This window comes from Haematobia irritans, chromosome 5 (assembly GCF_050003625.1).
Source record: "Haematobia irritans isolate KBUSLIRL chromosome 5, ASM5000362v1, whole genome shotgun sequence".
In the NCBI taxonomy this organism is placed as follows: domain Eukaryota; kingdom Metazoa; phylum Arthropoda; class Insecta; order Diptera; family Muscidae; genus Haematobia; species Haematobia irritans.
In genome coordinates, this window is record NC_134401.1 from 113501417 (window position 1) to 113524801 (window position 23385).

The 23385-nt window shown below is 35.1% G+C and overlaps 1 protein-coding gene across 2 annotated transcripts in view; it reads left to right on the forward strand.

The window, feature by feature from the left end:
- Positions 1-23385, forward strand: part of LOC142238010 (uncharacterized) — a 206847-nt gene that overhangs the window by 28204 nt on the left and 155258 nt on the right. For both annotated transcript variants that reach the window (XM_075309498.1, XM_075309497.1), the window contains exon 2: positions 5398-5784. In XM_075309498.1, the coding sequence (XP_075165613.1) occupies positions 5587-5784 (198 nt within the window). In that variant the 5' untranslated portion in view covers positions 5398-5586. The remainder of the gene's footprint in view (positions 1-5397; positions 5785-23385) is intronic.

The following is a 23385-nucleotide window of genomic DNA, read 5'->3' on the forward strand; positions in this document are numbered from 1 at the left end:
GGACCGATACTCACCATTTTTGGCACACCTCTTTATGGTCATAAAATACCTCTAGATTTCAAATTTCAGGCAAATTGGATAAAAACTACGATTTCTATAAGCCCAAGACCCCAAATCGGGAGGTCGGTTTATATGGGGACTATATCAAAACCTGGACCGATATAGCCCATCTTCGAACTTGACCTGCCTGCAGACAAAAGACGAGTTTGTGCAAAATTTCAGCACGATTGCTTCATTATTGAAGACTGTAGCGTGATTACAACAGACAGACAGACAGACAGACAGACAGACAGACGGACAGACGGATATCGTTATATCGTCTTAGAATTTCTCCCTGATCAAGAATATATATACTTTATATAGTCGGAAATCGATATTTCGATGCGTTACAAACGGAATGACAAACTTATTATACCCCCGTCACCATTCTATGGTGGTGGGTATAATTACTGATGTTCGTATGCGTGGAAGTCTTTTAATAATTTTACAAAAATATTTCAAACCACAAGCAATGGTGCCAGATTGAACACTACATGCATAGAACACGCATTTCTCTTATACATACAAATATTTTTTAGTTAAGACCATGGTTGCCACTCGAGCCAAAAATAATCTATCAAAATTTTAAGAAAATTCTACCAAACAAAAAATTTCGAAATTTTATTTGTATAGAAAATTTTCTCAAAATTTTATTTCTATAGAAAAATTCATCAAAATTTTATTACTATAGCAAATTTTGTCAAAATTTTATTTCTATAGAAAATTTTGTCAACATTTTATTTCTATAGAAAACTTCATCGAAATTTTATTTCTATAGAAAATTTTCTCAAAATTTTATTTCTATAGAAAATGTTATCAAACTTTTATTTCTATAGAAAATTTTGTCAAAATTATAATTTTATTAAAAATTTTGTTAATATTATATTTCTATAGAAAATTTTTTCAAAATTTTATTTCTATAGAAAATTTTGTCAAAATTTTATTTCTATAGAAAATTTTGCCAACATTTTATTTCTATAGAAAATTTTGTCAACATTTTATTTCTGTAGAATATTTTGTCAAAATTTTATTTCTATAGACATTTTTGTCAACATTTTATTTCTATAGAAAGTTTTATCGAAATTTTATTTCTATAGAAAATTTTATGAAAATAAAATATAAAAATAGAAAATCTACCAAAACATCAAGAATTCTACCAATCTACCAAACAGTAAAAAAATCTACCATTTTTGGTAGAATTCTACCAAATGTGGCAACCGTGGTTAAGACCCTTATTAAGTTCGCATTATTGCGGTAAAATATCCACCGAAAAAAATTGCGTAGTTAAAATAAAGCTAAATTTAACTTATTTTTATTGCAAACAAAAACTTTTTGTTTTTATTTAAATTTTATTATGTTTTGAAATTTTCGCGGGACCCAATGAAATTTTCCTCTTTTGAAGTATGTCTCAAACATTTTATGAACTAAACGTCGGTATAACGTTCATTGACCATACCCATAAGTTCAATATGAACTAAAGTAAAAGAAATTTTTCGTACGATTCCCAAAAATAATAAGAATGAACTAGAGTATGATTAAAAGGGTCATGATTTGGCGCCAATGACTTTTTTCTTTATTTTTAATTCATTTTTATACCCTGCGCCACACTGTGGATCAGGGTATTAAACGGTGATACAGTCAAAATGTGGTCAATATAAACTTGACGTATTTCTTTCAACTTTGCATTTAAAAAAACCTGAACACCCCTCAGTTTGAAGGTGTGTGTGTGTAGAATGTTGCTTATTTTGATTTTGGAATTCACTCTTCAGTTGTCAAAATGCCGTCCAAGCAAGAAGAGCAGCGTATCAAAATTTTGCTCGCGCATCGCGAAAATCCGAGCTACTCGCACGCAAAGCTGGCAAAATCGCTAAAAGTTGCCAAATCAACCGTTACAAATGTAATTAAAGTGTTTTGGGGAACGTTTGTCGACAGCCAGGAAGTCTGGATCGGGGGGAAATCGAAACCCGGAAGCCGTTGAGACGACAAAGAGAGTTGCCGGTAGTTTCAAGCGAAACCCTAACCTCTCTCTCCGAGATGCCGCAAATAAGCTGGGTGTATCGTCTACAACCGTGCATCGAGCCAAAAAACGAGCCGGACTATCGACTTACAAGAAGGTAGTGACTCCAAATCGCGATGATAAACAAAATACGACGGCCAAAGCGCGATCCCGGAGGCTGTACACGACGATGCTGACGAAGTTTGACTGCGTGGTAATGGACGACGAAACCTACGTCAAAGCCGACTACAAGCAGCTTCTGGGACAGGAGTTTTATACGGCAAAAGGAAGGGGAAAGATAGCAGATATTTTCAAGCACATAAAACTGTCAAAGTTCGCAAAGAAATATCTGGTTTGGCAAGCCATCTGTACCTGTGGCTTGAAAAGCAGGATTTTCATAGCTTCCGGGACTGTCAACCAAGAAATTTACGTGAAAGAGTGTTTGAATAAACGTCTGCTGCCTTTCCTGAAGAAACACGGTTGTTCCGTACTGTTTTGGCCGGATTTGGCACCTTGCCATTACGGTAAAAAGGCCATGGAGTGGTACGCCGCCAACAACGTGCAGGTGGTTCCCAAGAACAAGAACCCTCCCAACACGCCAGAGCTCCGCCCAATTGAGAAATACTGGGCTATTGTCAAGCGGAACCTAAAGAAGACCAAAAACACTGCTAAGGACGAGCAGCAGTTCAAGGCAAACTGGCTTTCTGCGGCGAAGAAGGTGGACAAGGTGGCTGTACAAAATCTGATGGCAGGTGTCAAGCGTGAGGCCCGGCAATTCGGATTTGGAAAAACGAAAGCCTAACTGAATATTTTTCCTGAATTTTATACTAATTGAACTTGAAAAAGAAATTTAATTTGATTTTTTAAATAAACGATTTCACCGATTTACACGTGTTTTCCCTTGACCAAATTTTGACCGTATTACCCTTTATAAGTTAGTGCATACGTTTGCAACACCCAGAAGGAGACGATATAGACAAATTGTGTCTTTGGAAATATGGTTCAGGGCCGGCCCCAGGTCGATCTAGCCATGTCCGCCTGTCGGTCCGTCCGTCTGTCTGTGAACACATTTTTTTTGTGATAAAGTCTAGGTTGAAATTTTAGTCCAATCGATCAAATTTGGCACAAGTATGTGTTTTGGGTCAAAATAGAACCTTATTGATTTTAGAAGAAATCGGTTCAGTTTTAGATATAGCTCCCATATATATATTTTTCATCCGATATGCACTTATATGGCCCCAGAAGCCAGAGTTTTACCCTGTTAAGCTTAACATTTTGTACAGGTAGTAGAATTGACGTTCTCGATATACATGCCAATTTTAGGTTGATTTCGGTTCAGATTTAGATATAGCTCCCATATATATCTATAGAATTAACGTTGTCGATATAACAGGTTGGCTGATAAGTCCCCGGTCTAACACATAGATGGCGTAGCTAGTATTAAATGCATATTATTTTTATATATTACCAACCTTCAAATGATTCGTGTCAAAATTTGACGTCTTGAAGTCAATTAGTTTGTGAGATAGAGCGTCTTTTGTGAAGCCACTTTTGTTATGTTATTGTGGAAAAAAAATGAAAAAAAAGGAATTTCTTGTTTTGATAAAATACTGTTTTCTGAAGGGGAAAAATACGGTGGAAGCAAAAACTTGGCTTGATAATGAGTTTCCGGACTCTGCCCCAGGGAAATCAACGATAATTGATTGGTATGCAAAATTCAAGCGTGGTGAAATGAGCACGGAGGACGGTGAACGCAGTGGACGCACGAAAGAAGTGGTTATCGACGAAAACATCAAACAAATCCACAAAATGATTTTGAATGACCGTAAAATGAAGTTGATCGAGATAGCAGAGGTCTTAAAGATATCAAAGGAATGTGTTGATCATATCATTCATTAATATTTGGATATGCGGAAGCTCTGTGCAAAATGGGTGCCGCGCGAGCTCACATTTGATCAAAAACAACAACGTGTTGATGATTCTGAGCGGTGTTTGCAGCTGTTAACTCGTAATACAGCCGAGTTTTTCTGTCGATATGTGACAATGGATGAAACATGGCTCCATCACTACACTCCTGAGTCCAGTGTAGTGATGGAGTGGCTGAGTGGACAGCGACCGGTGAACCGTCTCCGAAGCGTGGAAAGACTCAAAAGTCCGCTGGCAAAGTAATGGCCTCTGTTTTTTGGGATGTGCATGGAATAATTTTTATCGATTATCTTGAGAAGGGAAAAACCATCAACAGTGACTATAATATGGCGTTATTGGAGCGTTTGAATGTCGAAATCGCGGCAAAACGGCCCCATATGAAGAAGAAAAACGTGTTGTTCCACCAAGACAACGCACCGTGCCACAAGTCATTGAGAACGTTGGCAAAAATTCATGAATTTGGCTTCGAATTGCTTCCCCACCCACCGTATTCTCCAGATCTGGCCCCCAGCGACTTTTTCTTGTTCTCAGACTGACTTTGGTTGAAATCGGTTCAGATTTAGATATAAATCTCATATATATATATATTGTTTTCTGATTTCGGCAAATTTGTCCAAAATACCCACTGTTTCCTTGTAAAAACGCCACTGCTAAGTCGTAAACTTGTAAAAATGACTCCAATTTCCCTATACTTCTAATACATAGCTATCGACCGATAAATCGTAAATACACTTTTGTTGCCTAAAAATTACTTCAGATTTAAATGTTTTCCATATTTTTTAATAACATTTTGTTCCACTCCAGGGCATTAGCCGACTTAAATTTTGAGTCTATAGAAGTCTAAACAATTTTGTCCAGATCGAGTCAGATTTAAATATATGTATATGGGAACAAAAACCCGAAATATAAAGCACCCAACACACTTGACGGATTTGTGGATCTACAAAGTGGTAGTCGGCTCCGCCCGATTTTAGACTTTCCTTACTTGTTTTTTTTTTTCTATGAGCGGATGCAATTTCGTGAGTTGTAGTTGAAAAGTACACTGGGGCATTAAATCTTCCCGGATTTAAATTTTTCTGGTTTGTGGAAATCCTAAAATTTCAATTTTATTATTTTCACACGACGTAGTTCATACTTTACAGTTTTTTTTTGTCTAAGTGCGATTTCTATTAGAAATGTTGCCCTAAAAAACATTGAAATATCGTTAAATCATCGTTTCTGGCAACACTAACCACATAGCCTATCAATGTCGTGGTTAAATACCATACAAAAATATGAACAATTATGATTCAAATTTATTCCAGACTTATTTGTATACCATTTTGAGAATGCAACTCGTAGAGTATTCATCTTCTATTAATATTCATAAATCTAAATCGCATTTCCAAGGAATTTAATTAATAACAAGAAAAATATATAATTTTATTTACTTTCAGTGATAATAGAATAAAAGAAATAAAATTCTAACGAAATTAACAAAGTGAGGAAAGCAATCAATAAGAATCCTTTGAGAATTTGTGTCTTACCTTCTATCAGCGCTCAAGTGAGAACCACAACCCCCCCTCTATACAAAATAAATTACCATCATTAACGATATCCTAGCAACAAGAAGCTCATCATCACCAATGTTGTCTTCAAGTTCCAGCAATACTTCAACGATGACCTACGACGCTAGTCATCATCAACAACGTCTTCGACGTCGTCAACTATACCACCAACAGGAAAACCACCGCCACATGGGTTCATTTTATGGCCCTAATCGATGGCTTTGGACTGCTGTACTATTTGGATTATTAATAGTTATTGTCAGTGCTAAAGATGAGGTAAGTTTCAATTTCGTTTACCTTACGCTATACGAAACGATTTACAAGATGATTATCAGAAAATGAAATCAAATTTTGTGAGAAGAAAGGATTGCTATTTAGGTGAATAGTTTGAAAAGATGCAGGTTAAGGAGCAGGAGATTTTGTGTTAATTTAGGCAAAATCGGTAGTTGGACAAAGAGAGGAAAAATACTGTGTGTGACAGTGTGTGACCAACAGCTAAAAATTGTCGGCGAAAAGTAAAATATCAATAAATACGTTCTCGATCGCATTAACAAGCTGCAGTATCGATTATGTCTTTGAACATAACTTATAGTGTGGCCAATCTCTAGGATTTATCTCGAATAGTTGGACACGAACATTATCGTACGGATAAACTTAATGCCACAAAGTCTCAGTTTTTTAAAGCAAAAAATGTCGAAGATAACATAAAATTTTAGAATCAGTCAGTTTAGATTCGAATTGACTACCTAATGCGCAGTTAAAACTATAAGTTTATCCGGACGGAATGTAAAGCATCTTACAGTGTGACCAAAAGCTAAAAATTGTCGGCGAAAAGTAAAATATCAGTAAATGTGTTGTCGATCGCATTAACAAGCTGCAGTATCGATTATGTCTTTGAACATAACTTATAGTATGACCAGAGATGGTCTGTATTAAGCTATTTTAGGTTTGCGACTGTCGCAAAGTTGTAAACGTCACATACGCGTCGTAAATGTAAGAAAAGTAGCAAACGTCGCAAACTCAAAATACTCAAAAATCCCTTCAGCTAGGCAGTGAATGATATCCAAGATGATGATATGTGCGAAGAAATTTAAATTCTCAGGAAGTTATAAACGAGTTTAAAAAAACTTGAGAATAGAGTTATTTCAATTGGAGACTCCAAGCCGAAATTACAATGAACTATGTAATGAACTTTGATTTTTGGTTTGATGTGATGATGTTGTTGCAAAAATTTAATGTGTTGGCCTGCCTAATGAGGTGCCGGCGCTTAAAAACGCCACTTGGCAAAAAAAAATGTTGTGATTTGTTATTGCAGGCACAATTGAGTGCCACAGCAATTTGAATAAAAAGATTTTCTTTTAAAGTTGAAATGCCAGTTAAAGGCTTCAAAACTTGAATGTCCCTTTATTTAATTTTTCTTGATCTTTTATACAAAGATAACGGCATTTCTTATTTTGTTTTCTTTTTTCAAACATATCCTTAAAAATAAACAACAATCCTTATATCTAATCATATGTTCTATTACTTATTACTAAACAGCTGTTTGAATTACAATGTAACTTAAACTATTGAACAGCTGGCTTAAAACTAATGTACCGAATACACTACACCCTCACCCTTTGGAAAAAAAAATAATTTTTATATCCAAAAATTATTTTTTGAAAATCCTATCAATATATACATAGCATACATACAATTCAGTGAATTTTTTTATTACAATTCAATTATTTTTTATTGTGTAATACATACATTTCAATTATTTATCAATTCTATACATTCCATTTTTTAAACATATTGTTATGGTACTTCTTCTTTATTCCATTAATATCTAAAATTGAGTTTACTCCATCTCTAACTAGTATCTTATATGGGCCATGATATGGCGGTTGATTTTTCTTCCTATTCATTGTTCTCAAAAGAACGAGGTCTCCTACTTTCAAATTTAGTGAATTTGATGATTCATCTTGGAGTACCCTTTTTATTTTAGTTTTTTCTAATAAATCTTTAGCTCTTTCGAGAGAAAATTTTATCCTGTGCCTTAATTCAGCAATATAATCATCAGTGTTGTTAAATTGGCTAGTTTTATTTATTTCATCGTTGGGTAAGGAAGGAAGTTTTCCAAATATTAGTTCATAAGGTGAATAACCTGTATCTATATGCGGTGACGTATTGTAGGCAAAAGTAAAATAAGGAATCCAAGTATCCCACTCATCATTTTTGGAGAAATTTAATAAGAATTCGTTAAGTACCCTATGATTTCTTTCTATCGAACCTAAGGTTTCATGGTGATATGGAGCACTAAAAATTTGTTTTATCCTCAACAATCTACATACCTCTGCCATTAATTGATTGGTAAATTCAGTGCCCTTATCAGCTTTCAAAATTTTGAAATTCCCATAAATTAGTATGAAGTGTTCGACTAACGTTCTTGCTACAGTTTTCGCATCCTTTGATTCCATAGGAATCGCTACAATATATTTTGTCAAATCACATTGAATCGTGAGAATATACCGATAATGATTCGATAACCTCAACGGTCCTACTGTATCAATGGAAACAGTTTCAAAACTAGTTGTTGGTGTATTGGTAAGTGTAAATTGCTCTTTCGTGTGTCTTGTCTGTTTATTCATTTTGCATTGCGGGCAATTTAGGACAAAGCCTTTTATCATCTTGTACATATTTCTCCAAATATATCTCTGTTTAATTTTTAGGGTTGTTTTTCTGACACCTAAGTGTCCTCCATGTGTTGAGTTATGAAACTCATCTATTAGTTTCAGTTGTGTATCTTTACAGTGTATTCTTTTCGGTTCATCGTATATTAAAATTTTCAAATCCGTTTTCATATGTTTCTGCATTTTTGTAAATATTATTTTAAATTCTTCCATGGCCATGGTTTTAAAAATATTATCGTTTCTGCTCAGAGCTAATTCGCGTATCTTATGATCACGCATCAACGACGTCAGCTTCTCCAAACTCGCTCGTAAGTCAGATGGATTATCGCTGCATCTTACAATAATTTCGTATTTTCCAACTTCTATCTTTGTTTTCCTATTTTCCTCTAGAGGTACAAATTTAAGTTTCATCAAGTTTTTTATATCCGCTACAGAAGTACACTCCCAAATGTAAAGTTGATCAGGCTTTAACATCGTGGTACTTGCTGCGGTACTCATGTCAGTGTTTTTCCCATGTGCAGTTTTCCTCTGCATGCTTCTAGTGATAGCTAATATCCTTCTTTCATTTTCAACTTTATCCGGAATCATAGCTTTTAGGGCGTCACTATTTAAAACTATTCTAGATAACGCATCGGCATTCGTGTTCATTTTTCCTTTCTTGTAAATTATTTCGAAGTCATAATCGCTCAAATCCATTCTTATCCGTGTCATTTTTGACGATGGATTACTGTGCGTAAAAAGAGATACTAAAGGCCTGTGATCTGTGACCACATAGAACCTTCTGCCATATAAATAGGGTCTAAAGAAATTTATTCCCCAATGAATGGCCAACAATTCCTTTTCGATGATAGGTTTGTTCAAATCGTGTTTCTGCAGTGTAGCACTTGCATATGATATTGGTAAATCTGCACCAATCTCCCCTTGGGAAAGAACAGCGCCAAGTGCATAGTTGGATGCATCTGTAGTTAAAATAAACGGTTTCGTAAAATCCGGGTATTTAAGAATTTCTGGTTGTAAAAGTTTCTTTTTCAGTGTTTCAAATGCATTCTGACATTTTTCACTCCACACAAATTTGTTGTCTTTCTTCAGCAGTGCATTGAGGGGTCTAGCTATGTCGGCAAAATGTGAAATAAATCGCCTGTAGTAGTTGCAAAATGCAACGAATCTTCTTACTTCATCTGTATTTACTGGTATGGGATAGTTTTTTATTGCTTCATCCTTCGCAGGGTCTGTTTTCACGCCTTTATCAGTTATTAAATGGCCCAAATAAATTACCTCAGGCTTAAGAAAGCTACATTTATTGGCATTGAGCTTTAAATTGAACTTCCGCAATCGTTGAAATACGTTTCTCAAGTTGGAATTGTGATGCTTCAAGCTACATCCAAAAACTATTATGTCATCAACATAGAGAAAAGCTGATTCATCCAATCCGCTCAAAGCAATCGTTAACATTCTTTGAAAGCTGTTCGAAGATATCTTTAATCCAAATGGTAATCGTTTAAATTGGAAATGTCCATTTCCTGTAGAAAAAGCCGTGAGTGGTCTGGAATCCTCGTGCAAACCTATCTGATGAAACGAACTCGTCATGTCCAGCGTTGAGAAATATCTTGCTCTTCCGAGTCTATCTAATACATCTTCAATTCGTGTCAATGGAAATTTATCGTTAACGATTTTGTCATTAAGTTTTCTGAAATCCACTACCAAACGCCATTTCTTTGTTCCATCTGTAGATTTCTTCGGAACTACTAGCAATGGTGAATTATAAGGGCTGGTGGAATCTTCAATGATGTCATCATTCCTCATTTGCTCAACTTGCCTATTTATTTCATCCATTTGTGTGTGGGGAAGACGATAATTTTTTATATAAACCGGAGAATCATCAATGGTTTGTATTTGTTGAGTATAAAAATTATTTATACTCAATTTATCCCCAGGAAGATGGAAAACATCTTCAAATTCTTTAAAAATCTCAATAATTGACTCCCTGGAATCAGGATCACATGTTCCAATATCAATATTGGTCAATAAAGTTTTAATCCTTTCAGGATTACGTGTCTTCGAATGACTTGCATAACAAATGTCATATTCACTCAAAGGATGTATTTCACAATCAATGCTGTCAATCTTCACTGCCGCATCTGTAGTATTTAGTATCCTCACATGTTTTATGCCTTTAGCAGGTATTATGGTATTTGCTAAGAAAACTCCTTCCGCCAATCTTTTATTTAATACAATACTATTTTCTCTCACATCCACACTTATTGGGAAAATCATTTCTGAACGTGCTGGTATAATGGTGGCGCTTTGATTAATCGGTCTCGTATTCATTGGTAATATGATTTCATCATCATTGATGTTAAACGAAATAGTGTATGTTTCAAAGTCTATTTTACACAAGTATCTTGACAGAATATCTCTCCCGATAATGCCATCTGTTGGGATTGGAAAATTCTCATCCACAATATAAAACTTGTCATCCAAAACAAATCTTTCAATATGTAAATCCAATGTTGTAGTACCAATACACTGTACTGCGTCTTCAGTAATGCCAGTGAGTTTCACGGTTTCACTTTGATTTATATTGCCAAAATTGTGGTTTTTGCAAATTGAAACATCAGCTCCCGTGTCAATCAAAAATCTTAATTCTTTATCAATATTGCCACATTTTATAGATACAAATGCGCTAGATTTTGCCGATATATTGAAAATTCTTATATTTGGCCCTCTTGGACAACAGCTTCCTCCATTGTCCGGCCTTCGTAGTTTCCCTCATCGGCTGAATAAGGAAATGCTCGAAAACGTTGATTTGTTCTTCCGTCATATGAACGGTTCCGGGTATTTTGAGAATAATTGCCGCGAAAGTCGTCGTGCCCACTATTCCTCGTGTAATTATTGTTATTATTTTGATAATTGGTTTGTTTTCGGTTAGTGTTGATACTAGTATTGTTATGTCGCCAATTGTTGCGTCTGTTTCTATCGTCGAAACGCTCCCTAGGCTTAAACTGACTATCTCCACTATATGTATTGTTGTTCCCAAATCTATTATTATTACTATACCTACTATCGTTACCATTATCATTCCTACTTCTTCCACCTCTAAAATTCCTATTATGACCTCTATTTATGAAAAACATGTTCTTATCTGCCGAATCTAAATTCTTCTCGGCAGTAATACATCTCTGTGCTGCCTCACTCAAAGTTTTTGGCATGTTCGATAATAATATAGGTTGATATTCAGCACTAACACCCTTAACAAATACATTAAGTGCCATGCCATCACTCACTTTATATATTGCATCCTTCGTTTCCTGTGATGGGTTCGACAAATTCCCAATTTCAAACGCACTTAACTGATCTGCAAGCTCTGAAACTTTTTCCCTAAACTCAGTTATAGTCGACCTTCCTTGTACCGTAGTACCCAATTCAGTTAAAACCTGTTGCAACGTTTTCGGATTCGGAAATGCCTCTTCTAAACTTTTCTTCAATTCACGCCATGTTGTTGGTTTGTTGGAACGACCTAAAATACTCCTCACCTGGGTTGACAGCTTGAAATTATAGACATACTTAACGAATATGGGTCTATCTTCTTCCTTCAACAAATCGTGCAGCAATTCAGTTTGCGAAATAAAATCATCCAAAAATTTAAATGTCCCCTTGAATACCTGTAGGTTTTTGCCCACCATAGATATGTCAAACGACGCCATACTGGGAAAACTTTCTACTTCCACAACTTCTTCTTTTACGTTTAAAGTTTTTAAAATGTTCTCAGTTTCTCCAAGTAGTTTCTCAAATTGCAATTTTAAAGTTTTGACCTCTTCTTCATCAACAACTTCATTAAATTCATCTTTAAGAAAATTCAACCGAGCAAACTTGTCTTCTATATACTTCTTAGAGAAAGTTCTATTCACGCTCTTCCTCAAATTACTCTTTAATTTCTCTAACTCATTTATATACCCATTTAACGACTCCATATAAAATACTAGAATTCAATAAATAATGTATTACAACTATTATTGGGCTTTCTTTTTTTTTCAAACAACTTTTAAAATATATTCAATTAAACTTAAATACAGATACAATCTATTCAAAAATCGCATTCACAATGTGAACACGCTCCCTTATATCTATTTGAAATTAACGGATCTTTAAATCGTATATACGCCCTTCATATGAAAAATGCAACCCTGGCATACCTATGCAAACCGAGTACCGATTACCTAAGTATTCGTATAAAATGTCAAATAAGAAAATGTCAATCAGTCGGACATATTGGAATTCAGCGCAACATTATTCTTTTTGTGAAAAATAAATATATTAATTAATTTAAGCAAAACCAATTAGTGTATATTATTAATAATTCATTTTAATTATATACTGTTAAATTCATTTTCCTCAATAAAATATATATATATATACAATATAAAAACAAAAAGTGCCAGCCTTTAAGTTATTGTGTTGTTTAGTGGTTATTAGTGTTGTGTTCACAAGCTGTTTTGTTGTTTCTTCTCTGTTGCATCTCAGCCTGAATTGCATCAATACGCAACCACATCTCTGATGCTCGCTGCCACGATGGTGGTGGATCAGAGTTGATAGCTTCTTTCAGTGCTGCAAGTTCCCTTCGCTGACGAACAATTTTGCCACCCCTACGGTGTTTTGGTTTCGTTGTTGGTGGAATTCGAGTCAGTTTTTCCTCACAGGCCCTCTGTTTTCTTTTTAAATACTCTTCCAATGTTAACCTTTTCGGACCAGCAGTTGGTTCCACAGTGCAAGTGTCTTCTACAGGCATGAATTTTCGTGTCGGCAGGATCGCCATGTAATGAACTTTGATTTTTGGTTTGATGTGATGATGTTGTTGCAAAAATTTAATGTGTTGGCCTGCCTAATGAGGTGCCGGCGCTTAAAAACGCCACTTGGCAAAAAAAAATGTTGTGATTTGTTATTGCAGGCACAATTGAGTGCCACAGCAATTTGAATAAAAAGATTTTCTTTTAAAGTTGAAATGCCAGTTAAAGGCTTCAAAACTTGAATGTCCCTTTATTTAATTTTTCTTGATCTTTTATACAAAGATAACGGCATTTCTTATTTTGTTTTCTTTTTTCAAACATATCCTTAAAAATAAACAACAATCCTTATATCTAATCATATGTTCTATTACTTATTACTAAACAGCTGTTTGTATTGCAATGTAACTTAAACTATTGAACAGCTGGCTTAAAACTAATGTACCGAATACACTACAACTATTTGATGGTGCAGTAAACGTGACGGCCGGTATTCGCTCATCCTTTCTTTCCTAAATTTCTGCAGAAACTAGAAGGAAAGAAGACTTGCAAAAGTGAATTTTTGTTTAGAGAGAATTTTATAAAATCACGTTTTGGCTTATTAGAGCCAATTTCCATACAAATTAAAATTTTTAAATATTGTAGCTAGTCATTCGCTGATGCCACTGGACATTATGGACCACGCAAACCAAGAATAGTTTGGAGTTGCGAATGAGAGATGTAAAACTAGTGCAGTTTTGAACAAAGCATTTTTTTGCATCCCTTTTATCGGGAAGCATAACTAAAATAAAATTAAAAAATATTCACAATTTTTTTAATTCAAAATTAGGTTTTTTTACATTAGGTTTACGACTTTTGGGACATACGTATTATACCGTCGTAAAAGTATGTCGCAAAAGTCACAGTTTGCGACAGGCCAACCCTGAGTGTGACCAATCTTTGGGATTTATCTCGAATAGTTGGACACGAGCATTATCCTAGGGATAAACTTAATGCATTAAGCATGAATTATGGACTTTATGCGCTGAGTTACATACTATGCGTTAATACGTCCGTTGATTTAAGAGTTGAAGTTTCTCTTTGAAAGCAACAGTTTTGTTAGAGTGCTTCAAACTGAAAAATTTCAACCCTTCCATCAACGCACGGATTAACGCATGATATGTAACTCAACCTTAAGTTTTCCGGGCGGAATGTCTGTGTTTGTAAATCATCTTACAGTGTGTCCAATCGATACGACAATTCGTTGATGACTAAATAATAGGTAAATGTGTTATCGATCCCATAAACATGCAGCAGTATCGATTATGCCTTCGGACTTAACTTATAATGTGGTCAATATATGGGATATATTCGATACGATCACTGTCGTCCGGATAAACTTATAGTCTGCAAGGCGCATTAAACGGCCGACAAAGCCATCCCATATTGTACGAAAGTGATTCTGCAGTATTTTGACCAATTTCAGGAGTATCGCCATATTTACTCCCTAAAATATGCAAAAGTCCAAGGGTTTGAGATTCGGAGAGTTTGGGGGTCATTGTACGGTTGAAATGAAACGAGGAACCTTCTTTTTAATTGCCGCGTGGTAAGTGCGATGGGGCTGAATTTCGGTGGCCTGCGGCCGAAATGTTTGTCTGCCCAGGGATTCAATACTGTCTTTGGGTTATTTTCTCGCAAACGTTCGGCATTTATATCGACCCTACGGTTGATGAATAGGAGCACAGGGCGACCATCGGCCGTTATGGAGGCTCTCATTTCGATTTACACCACTTGAACTCAAGGTGTCTATCAGAGAACGGCTGCGATCTACCGCAACCGACCAGTGTATTCAGTAAACACCAATATTTGCAATGTTAAAATACCAATTGGTAAAATGAATCTCAACCACCAATATTCAACGCAACCGACGACTATCGGAGGTTGTTAGTATGAGTGTTGGTCTCTCGAAAACAACGTAGTAAAACAACCACTCAACCACTTGGTTACCTCATATCTCAGCAGTTTGGTATTCTCTTATTTGGTACTCTCTCAATTCTCTTAAGGTGATGCCAACTCCTGCTAGTTGTTGTTGAGTGTAATCACACTCATTGTGTGTATATGACCAAATTCGTTTTTGGTTAACCGAACATTGTTGCGATGCCAATTGGTTTAACACTGCAAACGAATGTTGGTATATACTAGTGCTTTTTTTATTTTTGCGTTGTATTAATGCAAAAGATCGTATTGTAATTGGTGTCTTACTCACTGCTACCGACAATTTAAGGGTAAGATTGCAATACGAAAAAAGCCACCGGTTTCAGTTCTCTGGTGTATATTTTGCGCTGACCTCTTTGGAAGTTAATCCGGAAGTTTGTTCACAAACTGCTTAATTTGGAATGGCTTCTTATCGGAGAAAACTGGCCACTTTCGTGCAAGCGAAGCAACTCCACCGTGGTGCAATGGTTAGCATGCCCGCCTTGCATACACAAGGTCGTGAGTTCGATTCCTGCTTCGACCGAACACCAAAAAGTTTTTCAGCGGTGGATTATCCCACCTCAGTAATGCTGGTGACATTTCTGAGGTTTTCAAAGCTTCGCTAAGTGGTTTCACTGCAATGTGCAACGCCGTTCGGACTAGGCTATATAAAAAGGAGGTCCCTTGTCATTGAGCTTAACATGGAATCGGACAGCACTCAGTGATAAGAGAGAAGTTCACCACTGTGGTATCACAATGGACTGAATAGTCTAAGTGAGCCTGATACATCGGGCTGCCACCTAACCTAACTCCTTTGCTTATTCCAGTTGTATTGTTTGTTTGTGCATCGCAAAGCCCTTACACTTTTTGGAACTGCAATGGCTTAAGTTCAAATTCATTTTGCAATATGAGTCCGTTCATGCGATATGTTCAGAAGATGAGCTACTATCCTGCGGCATGGATTTCGATCAAATTCACGTTTAGAATTATTTCTTGTGTTTTTATTGTTTTATTTTCCATCCAGGGCTCTAGGTTAGGTTAGGTTGTAGAGATTATCAAAACTAGTTGTCCACTTAGACCACTATAGTGATTGTGATTCTTCTTCGCTTAAGAACTTCCATTTGTCCGTCTTTCTTAAAAGTTGCTTAAAACATCCATCCAGAAGTCCTTAGCTACTCTTCCGCAGATCGGTGAGAGTCTGAAAGAAAAAGAAGCTAAGTATCTTGTTTCTTCTAAAAGATAATGGTGGACACTGCCACAGGAAGTGGAGAGTCTTCTGTAATTTAAGGGTCCAGACAGATGTCATCGTCTATAAGTCCTAAGGGAGCCACCGTGGTGCAATGGTTAGCATAACCGCCTTGCATGCAAAGGGTTCCTGCTTCGACCGAACACCAAACAGTTTTTCAGCGGTGGATTATTCCCTCTCTGTAATGCTGCTGACATTTCTGATTGCTTCCAAGTTTCTCTAAGTGGTTTCACTGCAATGTGCAACGCCGTTCGGACTCGGCTTTAAAAATGAGGTCCCTTGCCATTGATCTAAACATGGAATCGGGCAGCACACAGTGATAGAAGAGAAGTTCACCACAGTTGTATTACAATGGACTGAGTAGTCTAAGTGAGCCTGAAATATCGGACTGTCACTATTCCTAAGGCATATTCATACCATTTGTTTCCCAAGCTGTTATGTCCAGTTATAATGCCAATATAAGACCGCAATTCATGTCTGTTCATCGCCATTAGAATTTTGCAATTCCTACGGTTCCTTTCGAAGAGATCCAACGTCTTCGCCATAGTTCATCATATTTGACAGGAATCTGAAGATATAAGACAGCGGATGATAAACGTTCGCAAAGATAATGTCTACGAGCGCTCTTCTTGGCAAGCACTTCTACTTCTTCATTTCCCATTATTCCACTATTCCACATGTGTCCAAGGCCTTTTTGCAGCTTGACTGTCGATGAAGAAGCTGATGAATAACGGCGATTCAGTAGTTTTTGGCAATCGCTATATAATGCGTAAGACTCCCGTATTCCTAGTTCACTGCATTAAATGCCGTTACCAATTCCTTGGTCCATTTTAGATCCATCTGTACACATATTAAGAGTTCCGAAATGTATACTACATTCATCCCACTTTGCCATACTTGCTATAATATATTCCGGTTTGTCGTGATAAAAGTGATCAACCGCCCTATAGTCCGTCTCTCTATAACGCTCGGCAAGAAGTTCTGTATGTCAGTAAACAGTGATCTCCAGTGTATCTAAGCGTTTAAGTCTCATAAGTGTCACTTGTGATGTTTTCTTTATGTGCAAATCGTGTGGGCAGACTCGCATCAGTACCTCTAAAGCAGCAGTGGTTGTGGTCGTCATAGCGCGTGTCATATACATAAGTGTCGTTTTATTATTCGATATCTGATTTTTGTGGTTTGCGATTGCCCACCAAATGTGGCACTCATATTTAGCCACAGGTCTAATAACCGCAGTAAGAAACAAAAGGGGAAGGTCTCATTCACCATCGCTCTCCGACAAATTTTTGTCGGATGCCGCATGGGCCTTCTTTATGCGCTCTGCGGTTTTTCCATCCAGTTCAGTTTAGCGACTAAGAGAACTCCCATATATCTTGCAGATTTCGAGAGACACAAGTTCGTCCATTCAAGAGCTTTGTATTTCCTTCTCTTCCTTTCCTGCTCTTCCTTCTTCAAGGGAAGGAATTTTTTTCAGAATTAACCCCTAATCCACATCCTCTGGTCCAGTCTGAAAGATATTATAAAGCCTCACTCAACACTTCTGAGATGGTATTTAGCAATTTTCCCGATACCAATATTATGATGTCATCCGAGGTCTCAAACGATAGCCACTTGTAGTTTTCCCGCCTACTATAATGTAAGCATGCTATCAGGCTTAAATTCCATCCACGGTTGCCACAGTTTGTAGAATTATACCAAACAAAATGGTAAATTTTTACTGTTTGGTAAATTGGTGGAATTCTTGATATTTTGAAGAATTACATGTTTGACCAAAATTTTTTTGAGAAAATTTTCTATAGGAAATAATTTTTGAGAAAATTTTATATAGAAATAACATTTTCTATAGAAATAAAATTTTCAGGAAATTTTCTATATGGCCGTCGTATTTTGTTTATCATCGCGATTTGGAGTCACTACCTTCTTGTAAGTCGATAGTCCGGCTCGTTTTTTGGCTCGATGCACGGTTGTAGACGATACACCCAGTTTATTTGCGGCATCTCGGAGAGAGAGGTTAGGGTTTCGCTTGAAACTACCGGCAACTCTCTTTGTAGTCTCAACGGCTTTCGGTTTTCGATTTCCCCCCGATCCAGACTTCCTGGCTGTCGACAAACGCTGCTCTTCTTGCTTGGACGGCATTTTGACAACTGAAAAGTGAATTCCAAAATCAAAATAGGAGCAACATTCTACACACACACACCTTCAAAATGAGGGATGTTCAGGTTTTTTAAATGCAAAATTGAAAGAAATACGTCAAGTTTATACTGACCAAATTTTGACCGTATCACCCTTTATATAGACCCAAAAAATAGGACGCTAATAGGAGGGATTATTCATTCATATGAAGCAAAAAAAAATCATTTTTTTTTATAATAACCTCAACGATTTGATTAAAAACTTCAAAAAAAAATTTTAATTTAATAGATTGTTGTAAAATTTTCTTCAAAGTTTGACATTAGTTTTGGCTTGAGTGGCAACTCACGAATGACTTTATTTCTGCGTGCAATAGATCAAAATAATTTTGTAAGCTAGTAAACAATAAAATTAACTGTCACTGGAATAATTCTGTCAGCTGTCAGACGAGCGGTTTAGAAATGATAGCATCCTGAAGTTACTGGCATTACATATTAACCACCCTGTATTGCAATGATTAATTATATTGCAATTTAAATGCCACATTTTCTTCAGTAAAATTGTGATTCCCCGCACCCAGAAAAAAGTGACCACTTCTTTATGTTAAAATGAACTCATTGTGAAGAAAGAAAATAAATTTAACTTATTTGAATTCATATATGGAATGATTTTATTGAAATTTTTTTCATTCATTTGGACAAATCTTACAAATTTGTGGTAAAACTTTTACTTCATAATTAGAACTGCTTGCCTTCGTTTTTAAATACAATTTTATTTATTTATATAAGCAATTTTATCTTCAATAAAAGACATGTTTTATTAATATATTGAATATATTTATTAAGAATCAACCGCATCGACTGTCCTTGAAATATTAGTTTATTATTCCACTATTTCCAATTTCCATGTGATATTATCAACTGTAAAACGCACTTTTTCATCTACTTCTTGTACTTTTCACTTTTAATAAGTTGCTTCCTAACGATTTTGTCCTCCTTTTACAATTTCAATATCTACAAATATAAAAAATGATAAAACATTTTTGTTACAAAAAGTTAGCGTCACTGAATATTACCTGATATTTGAAGATTCCAAAATGAAGACAAATGAAAGGGTTGTTATTCTGCTGGTGTTTTCTTCCTTTATACACCATCACGACATTGATAGATTTATTTTCAAAAAACGAAAAATTTTCTCACTAATTTAAAATAACAAATATTGTATATATTTTATTTGCTATTTATTATATTATTTTACCATATTATTTTTTAACAATCTCTCCGTATACCACAACAACGCGATTCCAACTAAAAAAACAAACCACGCGCAAATATATCGATTACACCCACGCGCAAACACATCGATTACGATGACAAGTATCGATTACAGGTAGACAATATAAATATAGGAAAATTTCCTATATTCTAACAAGTTTGTTTCCTTAAGTTTTGAAAGGATTGCATACTTCTTAGTACGAATGAACTAAAATATTTTTATAAGCCAAGTGTTGTTCGTATATATGAAAAAGTTTCTATTATAAAGGAAGTCGCAATTATCATTTTATAAGAAATTTCACTAATTTTGAGGAAACTTGGTTTTAGTTCGTTTTTTGTTTATTTTTACGAATGCTTTGTTATCGGTCAATAAAATTTTCTTGTTCAGTAGGAAATTCTTATACCCAGCGAAGAAAACAGTATGAGTAAAATTCCATGCCTTATTCTAGTTATTGAACTATTCCTAACTGCTTACAGTTTAGGATTTTTTTACTGAAACGAGTAAATTTTATTATTTCTCACAAAAATTTACCTTAATGGAAATAAAATGGATAAACTATGTTGATGAAAAATTTTTCCTTTAGTTTCGAAGGCAATTTTTTTTTGGGTGCGAGTTTGGGTCTTAAATCCACAAATAATTTTGTTCGTGAGTGTGTGTTTTAAAATAGAATTAAACGCTCTCCCACAATTTTTTACTCACGAACAACAACTACTCGATAGACAAGACTCTTAAGTCACTTGTGTTAAGGCTCACAAATATTTTTTTTGTCTTCAATCACGAAATTTATTGATCCAATTAATTTTTAATTGAAATGTCTGCAATCACAGAAATTATAGTATCAATTAAAAAATTAATTGAAAGACAATTAAACAATTAATTGATTCAATAGAAAAACTAGTTGATACTATTAATTTTTGTGATTGATTTTTGTTCCAATTAAAAAAATTGTTGAATCAATTAAACTTTTAATTGAATATTTTTTAAAACTCAATTAAGACTTAATTGGGAAAAAAACTCGTGAAATTTTTTTCTGTGCTGCTGCTAAGTTGTTAATGTTTTAAGAGTGAAACTCATAAATGAAATTGTATATAATTTTTCTCAAATCAATATTAATTGGAGGAAATGATGCAAAGTATCATATTAATATTTTTATTTGTTTAAAATGTGAAGTGGAGAACAGTAGCCTTGCACAGCTTTGATATTCAACTGGAATTGAGTATCGAACCTTCCGCACCTGGGATCGTTTTCAAAAGAATTTCTTTACTGAAAGCAACATAAGATACAATCTTTGTGGCAGGTCTTCACTAAAAATTTCAAAATTCTATTAACGACCCATTTTTCTTATATGAATTTAAAAAAAAAAAATAGATCCTATCGTTTTGTTTCAAAATTTTTGATTTCCTGTCACACATGCATTAGAACTAACCTCAAATTCCAAGAAATTGTGAATTACCACAAATCACACACCACACACACTCTTTTACGAATAAAATACACCGATGACCGCACTCGGTTTACAATGTTGTTGGTGACCACAACACTTGTGGCGTATTTAAGTTCATATTCTATTGAATATTTATGAGCAGTTTTCCTTTGTTCTCTTATTCGAAAATTTTCTTAAAGGCGAATATGTGTTTTTACTCTGTTGTGCGTGAGAGAGAGAGAGAGTGAGAGAGTTAATGATTGAATGATTGTTTGTTTTTGTTTCATTTCATTTTTTCATTTTTGTTATGCAGCGTGCGTACATTCCATTAATGTTTCTCATTGTTGACATTTTCCTATTTGGCTATTTACACACACACACATGCATGTATCAAACGCCTTTCTATTGCCCCTTCATAGTGAGGTTTTTTTTTCTTGGTACTCTCTTTTGTAAAATGTTTTTTGTGATTTGACTGTAATTATTTGCCATCAATTGATGAGGCGGTTTTGTGTGGCATTTTCTTGGACTTTTTTTTTGCACTATTCGCTGATGCACTTGCATTCCTTTTTTGTTGTTGTTGATGGTGGCATTATTGACCGCCTTACCCATCTATACATGAACCACAGTAGTCCATTAATGGCCAATGCATTTACTTGATTATTCTGTTTTCAAGTGTTTTCTCTCTCTCTCCTTGTCCCCTTCTGGTGTCTGGCTACGTGTCAAGATGTTATCGCGCGATTTTTTTTTTATTTTCTGAACCAGGGGGAGACTGGCTCATCTTCTTTGTTTGTTGTCTTGTTGCCACCAGCTTCGTTTATGGTGAATAGTGTCATCAGCATTCGCGTGTTACTGTCAATTGTTTTTCATCCTTCTTGCTCGATTGTTCCCCATTCTCCACCATCGTATTGGCGGGGTATATTGACTCTGAGCGGCTCTTTAATCCATTTCCTTTCAACTGTTTGGCCGGTAACAAAGATGATCTATAGGCCATTTGATACTCAACTTCATGCTATGGATTCGTAACTGAAAGTGACTGGATTGATTGGTGTCGTCTTTGTTTTTTTTTCTGTTTTTGTTTATTGAAGTTCTTCCTGTTTTCTCCAATTGGAAATGAAGAAGTGTCTTCAGAAAATGCAAAATATTGGATAATGAAGAAAAAACAAAAAAAAAAAAAAACTGATACATATGTGTGGTGTGGCTGGTGTGTGTGCTTTCTTTTACAGTTTGGAATTACGAGTATAGATAAGGTACCAGGAAAAACCATGTCCACATGGACCTCGTTGATGTCCCCCAAGGAAAAATATGCAATTAATGCAAGGACTTAGAGTTAACGGTAAAGGGAAACAATTTCCTTACTGTAGTGTAATGATAAATGAATGGATAACTGTAGACTTATATTTCATTTCATTCATTTCATTCATTTATTTAGCAATATTTATGCTATTTTTAAGTACAATTATATGTATAAATATCTACTTGAATTGGATTTCATTTAATTAAAATTTTTGTTTTACGTATGTAATAACTTTTTGCTTAAACCTATACAAATTTGTTTCGATTTTTATTTCATCCGGCATATTATTATACATTCTTAAGCCATTATAGATCAGTAAATTTTGACCAAAAGTTGTTGAAGAAAATCCTAATCTAAAATCAATAGCATTTCTCAGGTTATAGGGCTGGGCATCTGCTACGTAAACTATATATTCACGCATGTAATTTGGCATCAATCCATTCTTTATTTTAAATATGTATATCAAGGCGTTCATCATAATTCTCTGATTCACAGATAACCACTTCAGTGCATCTAGCATGTCGCTTATATGTGTTAAAAAGTTACACTTGAGGATAGTTCTCATTCCCTTGTTTTGAAGCTTCTGTAGTCTTCCTTTCCATTGTAATGTTCCCATGAACAATATCGTTGAACAATATTCAAAGTGTGGCTTAATTGTGGTATTATATATATTTATAGCAGAAATAGTTGATACTTGATTACGTATCCTTCTTAAAAAGGAAATCTTTTTGGCTATCTTTTTACAAATATAGTTAAAATGCGCTTCGAATTTAAGATGTTTGTCAATTATTACTCCTAAATGTTTGATTTCTTCTACTTTTTCTATTTCTACTCCTTCCATACAAATATTTTGAGTAGAACTGCCGTTTAATACCATTGCTTTCGTTTTGCTTGTATTAATCTTAATCTTGTTCATCTTTAAATACGTTTCAATTCCTTTAAGGTCTTCATTTACTTGTCGCACACATTCTTCTGCATCCTCTCCACTTACATACAACAGAGTATCGTCAGCAAACATACATACTTTTGAGTTTGCAACAACTTTTTCTAAATCATTTATATATATGAGAAAGAGAAGAGTTCCAAGAACTGCACCTTGAGGT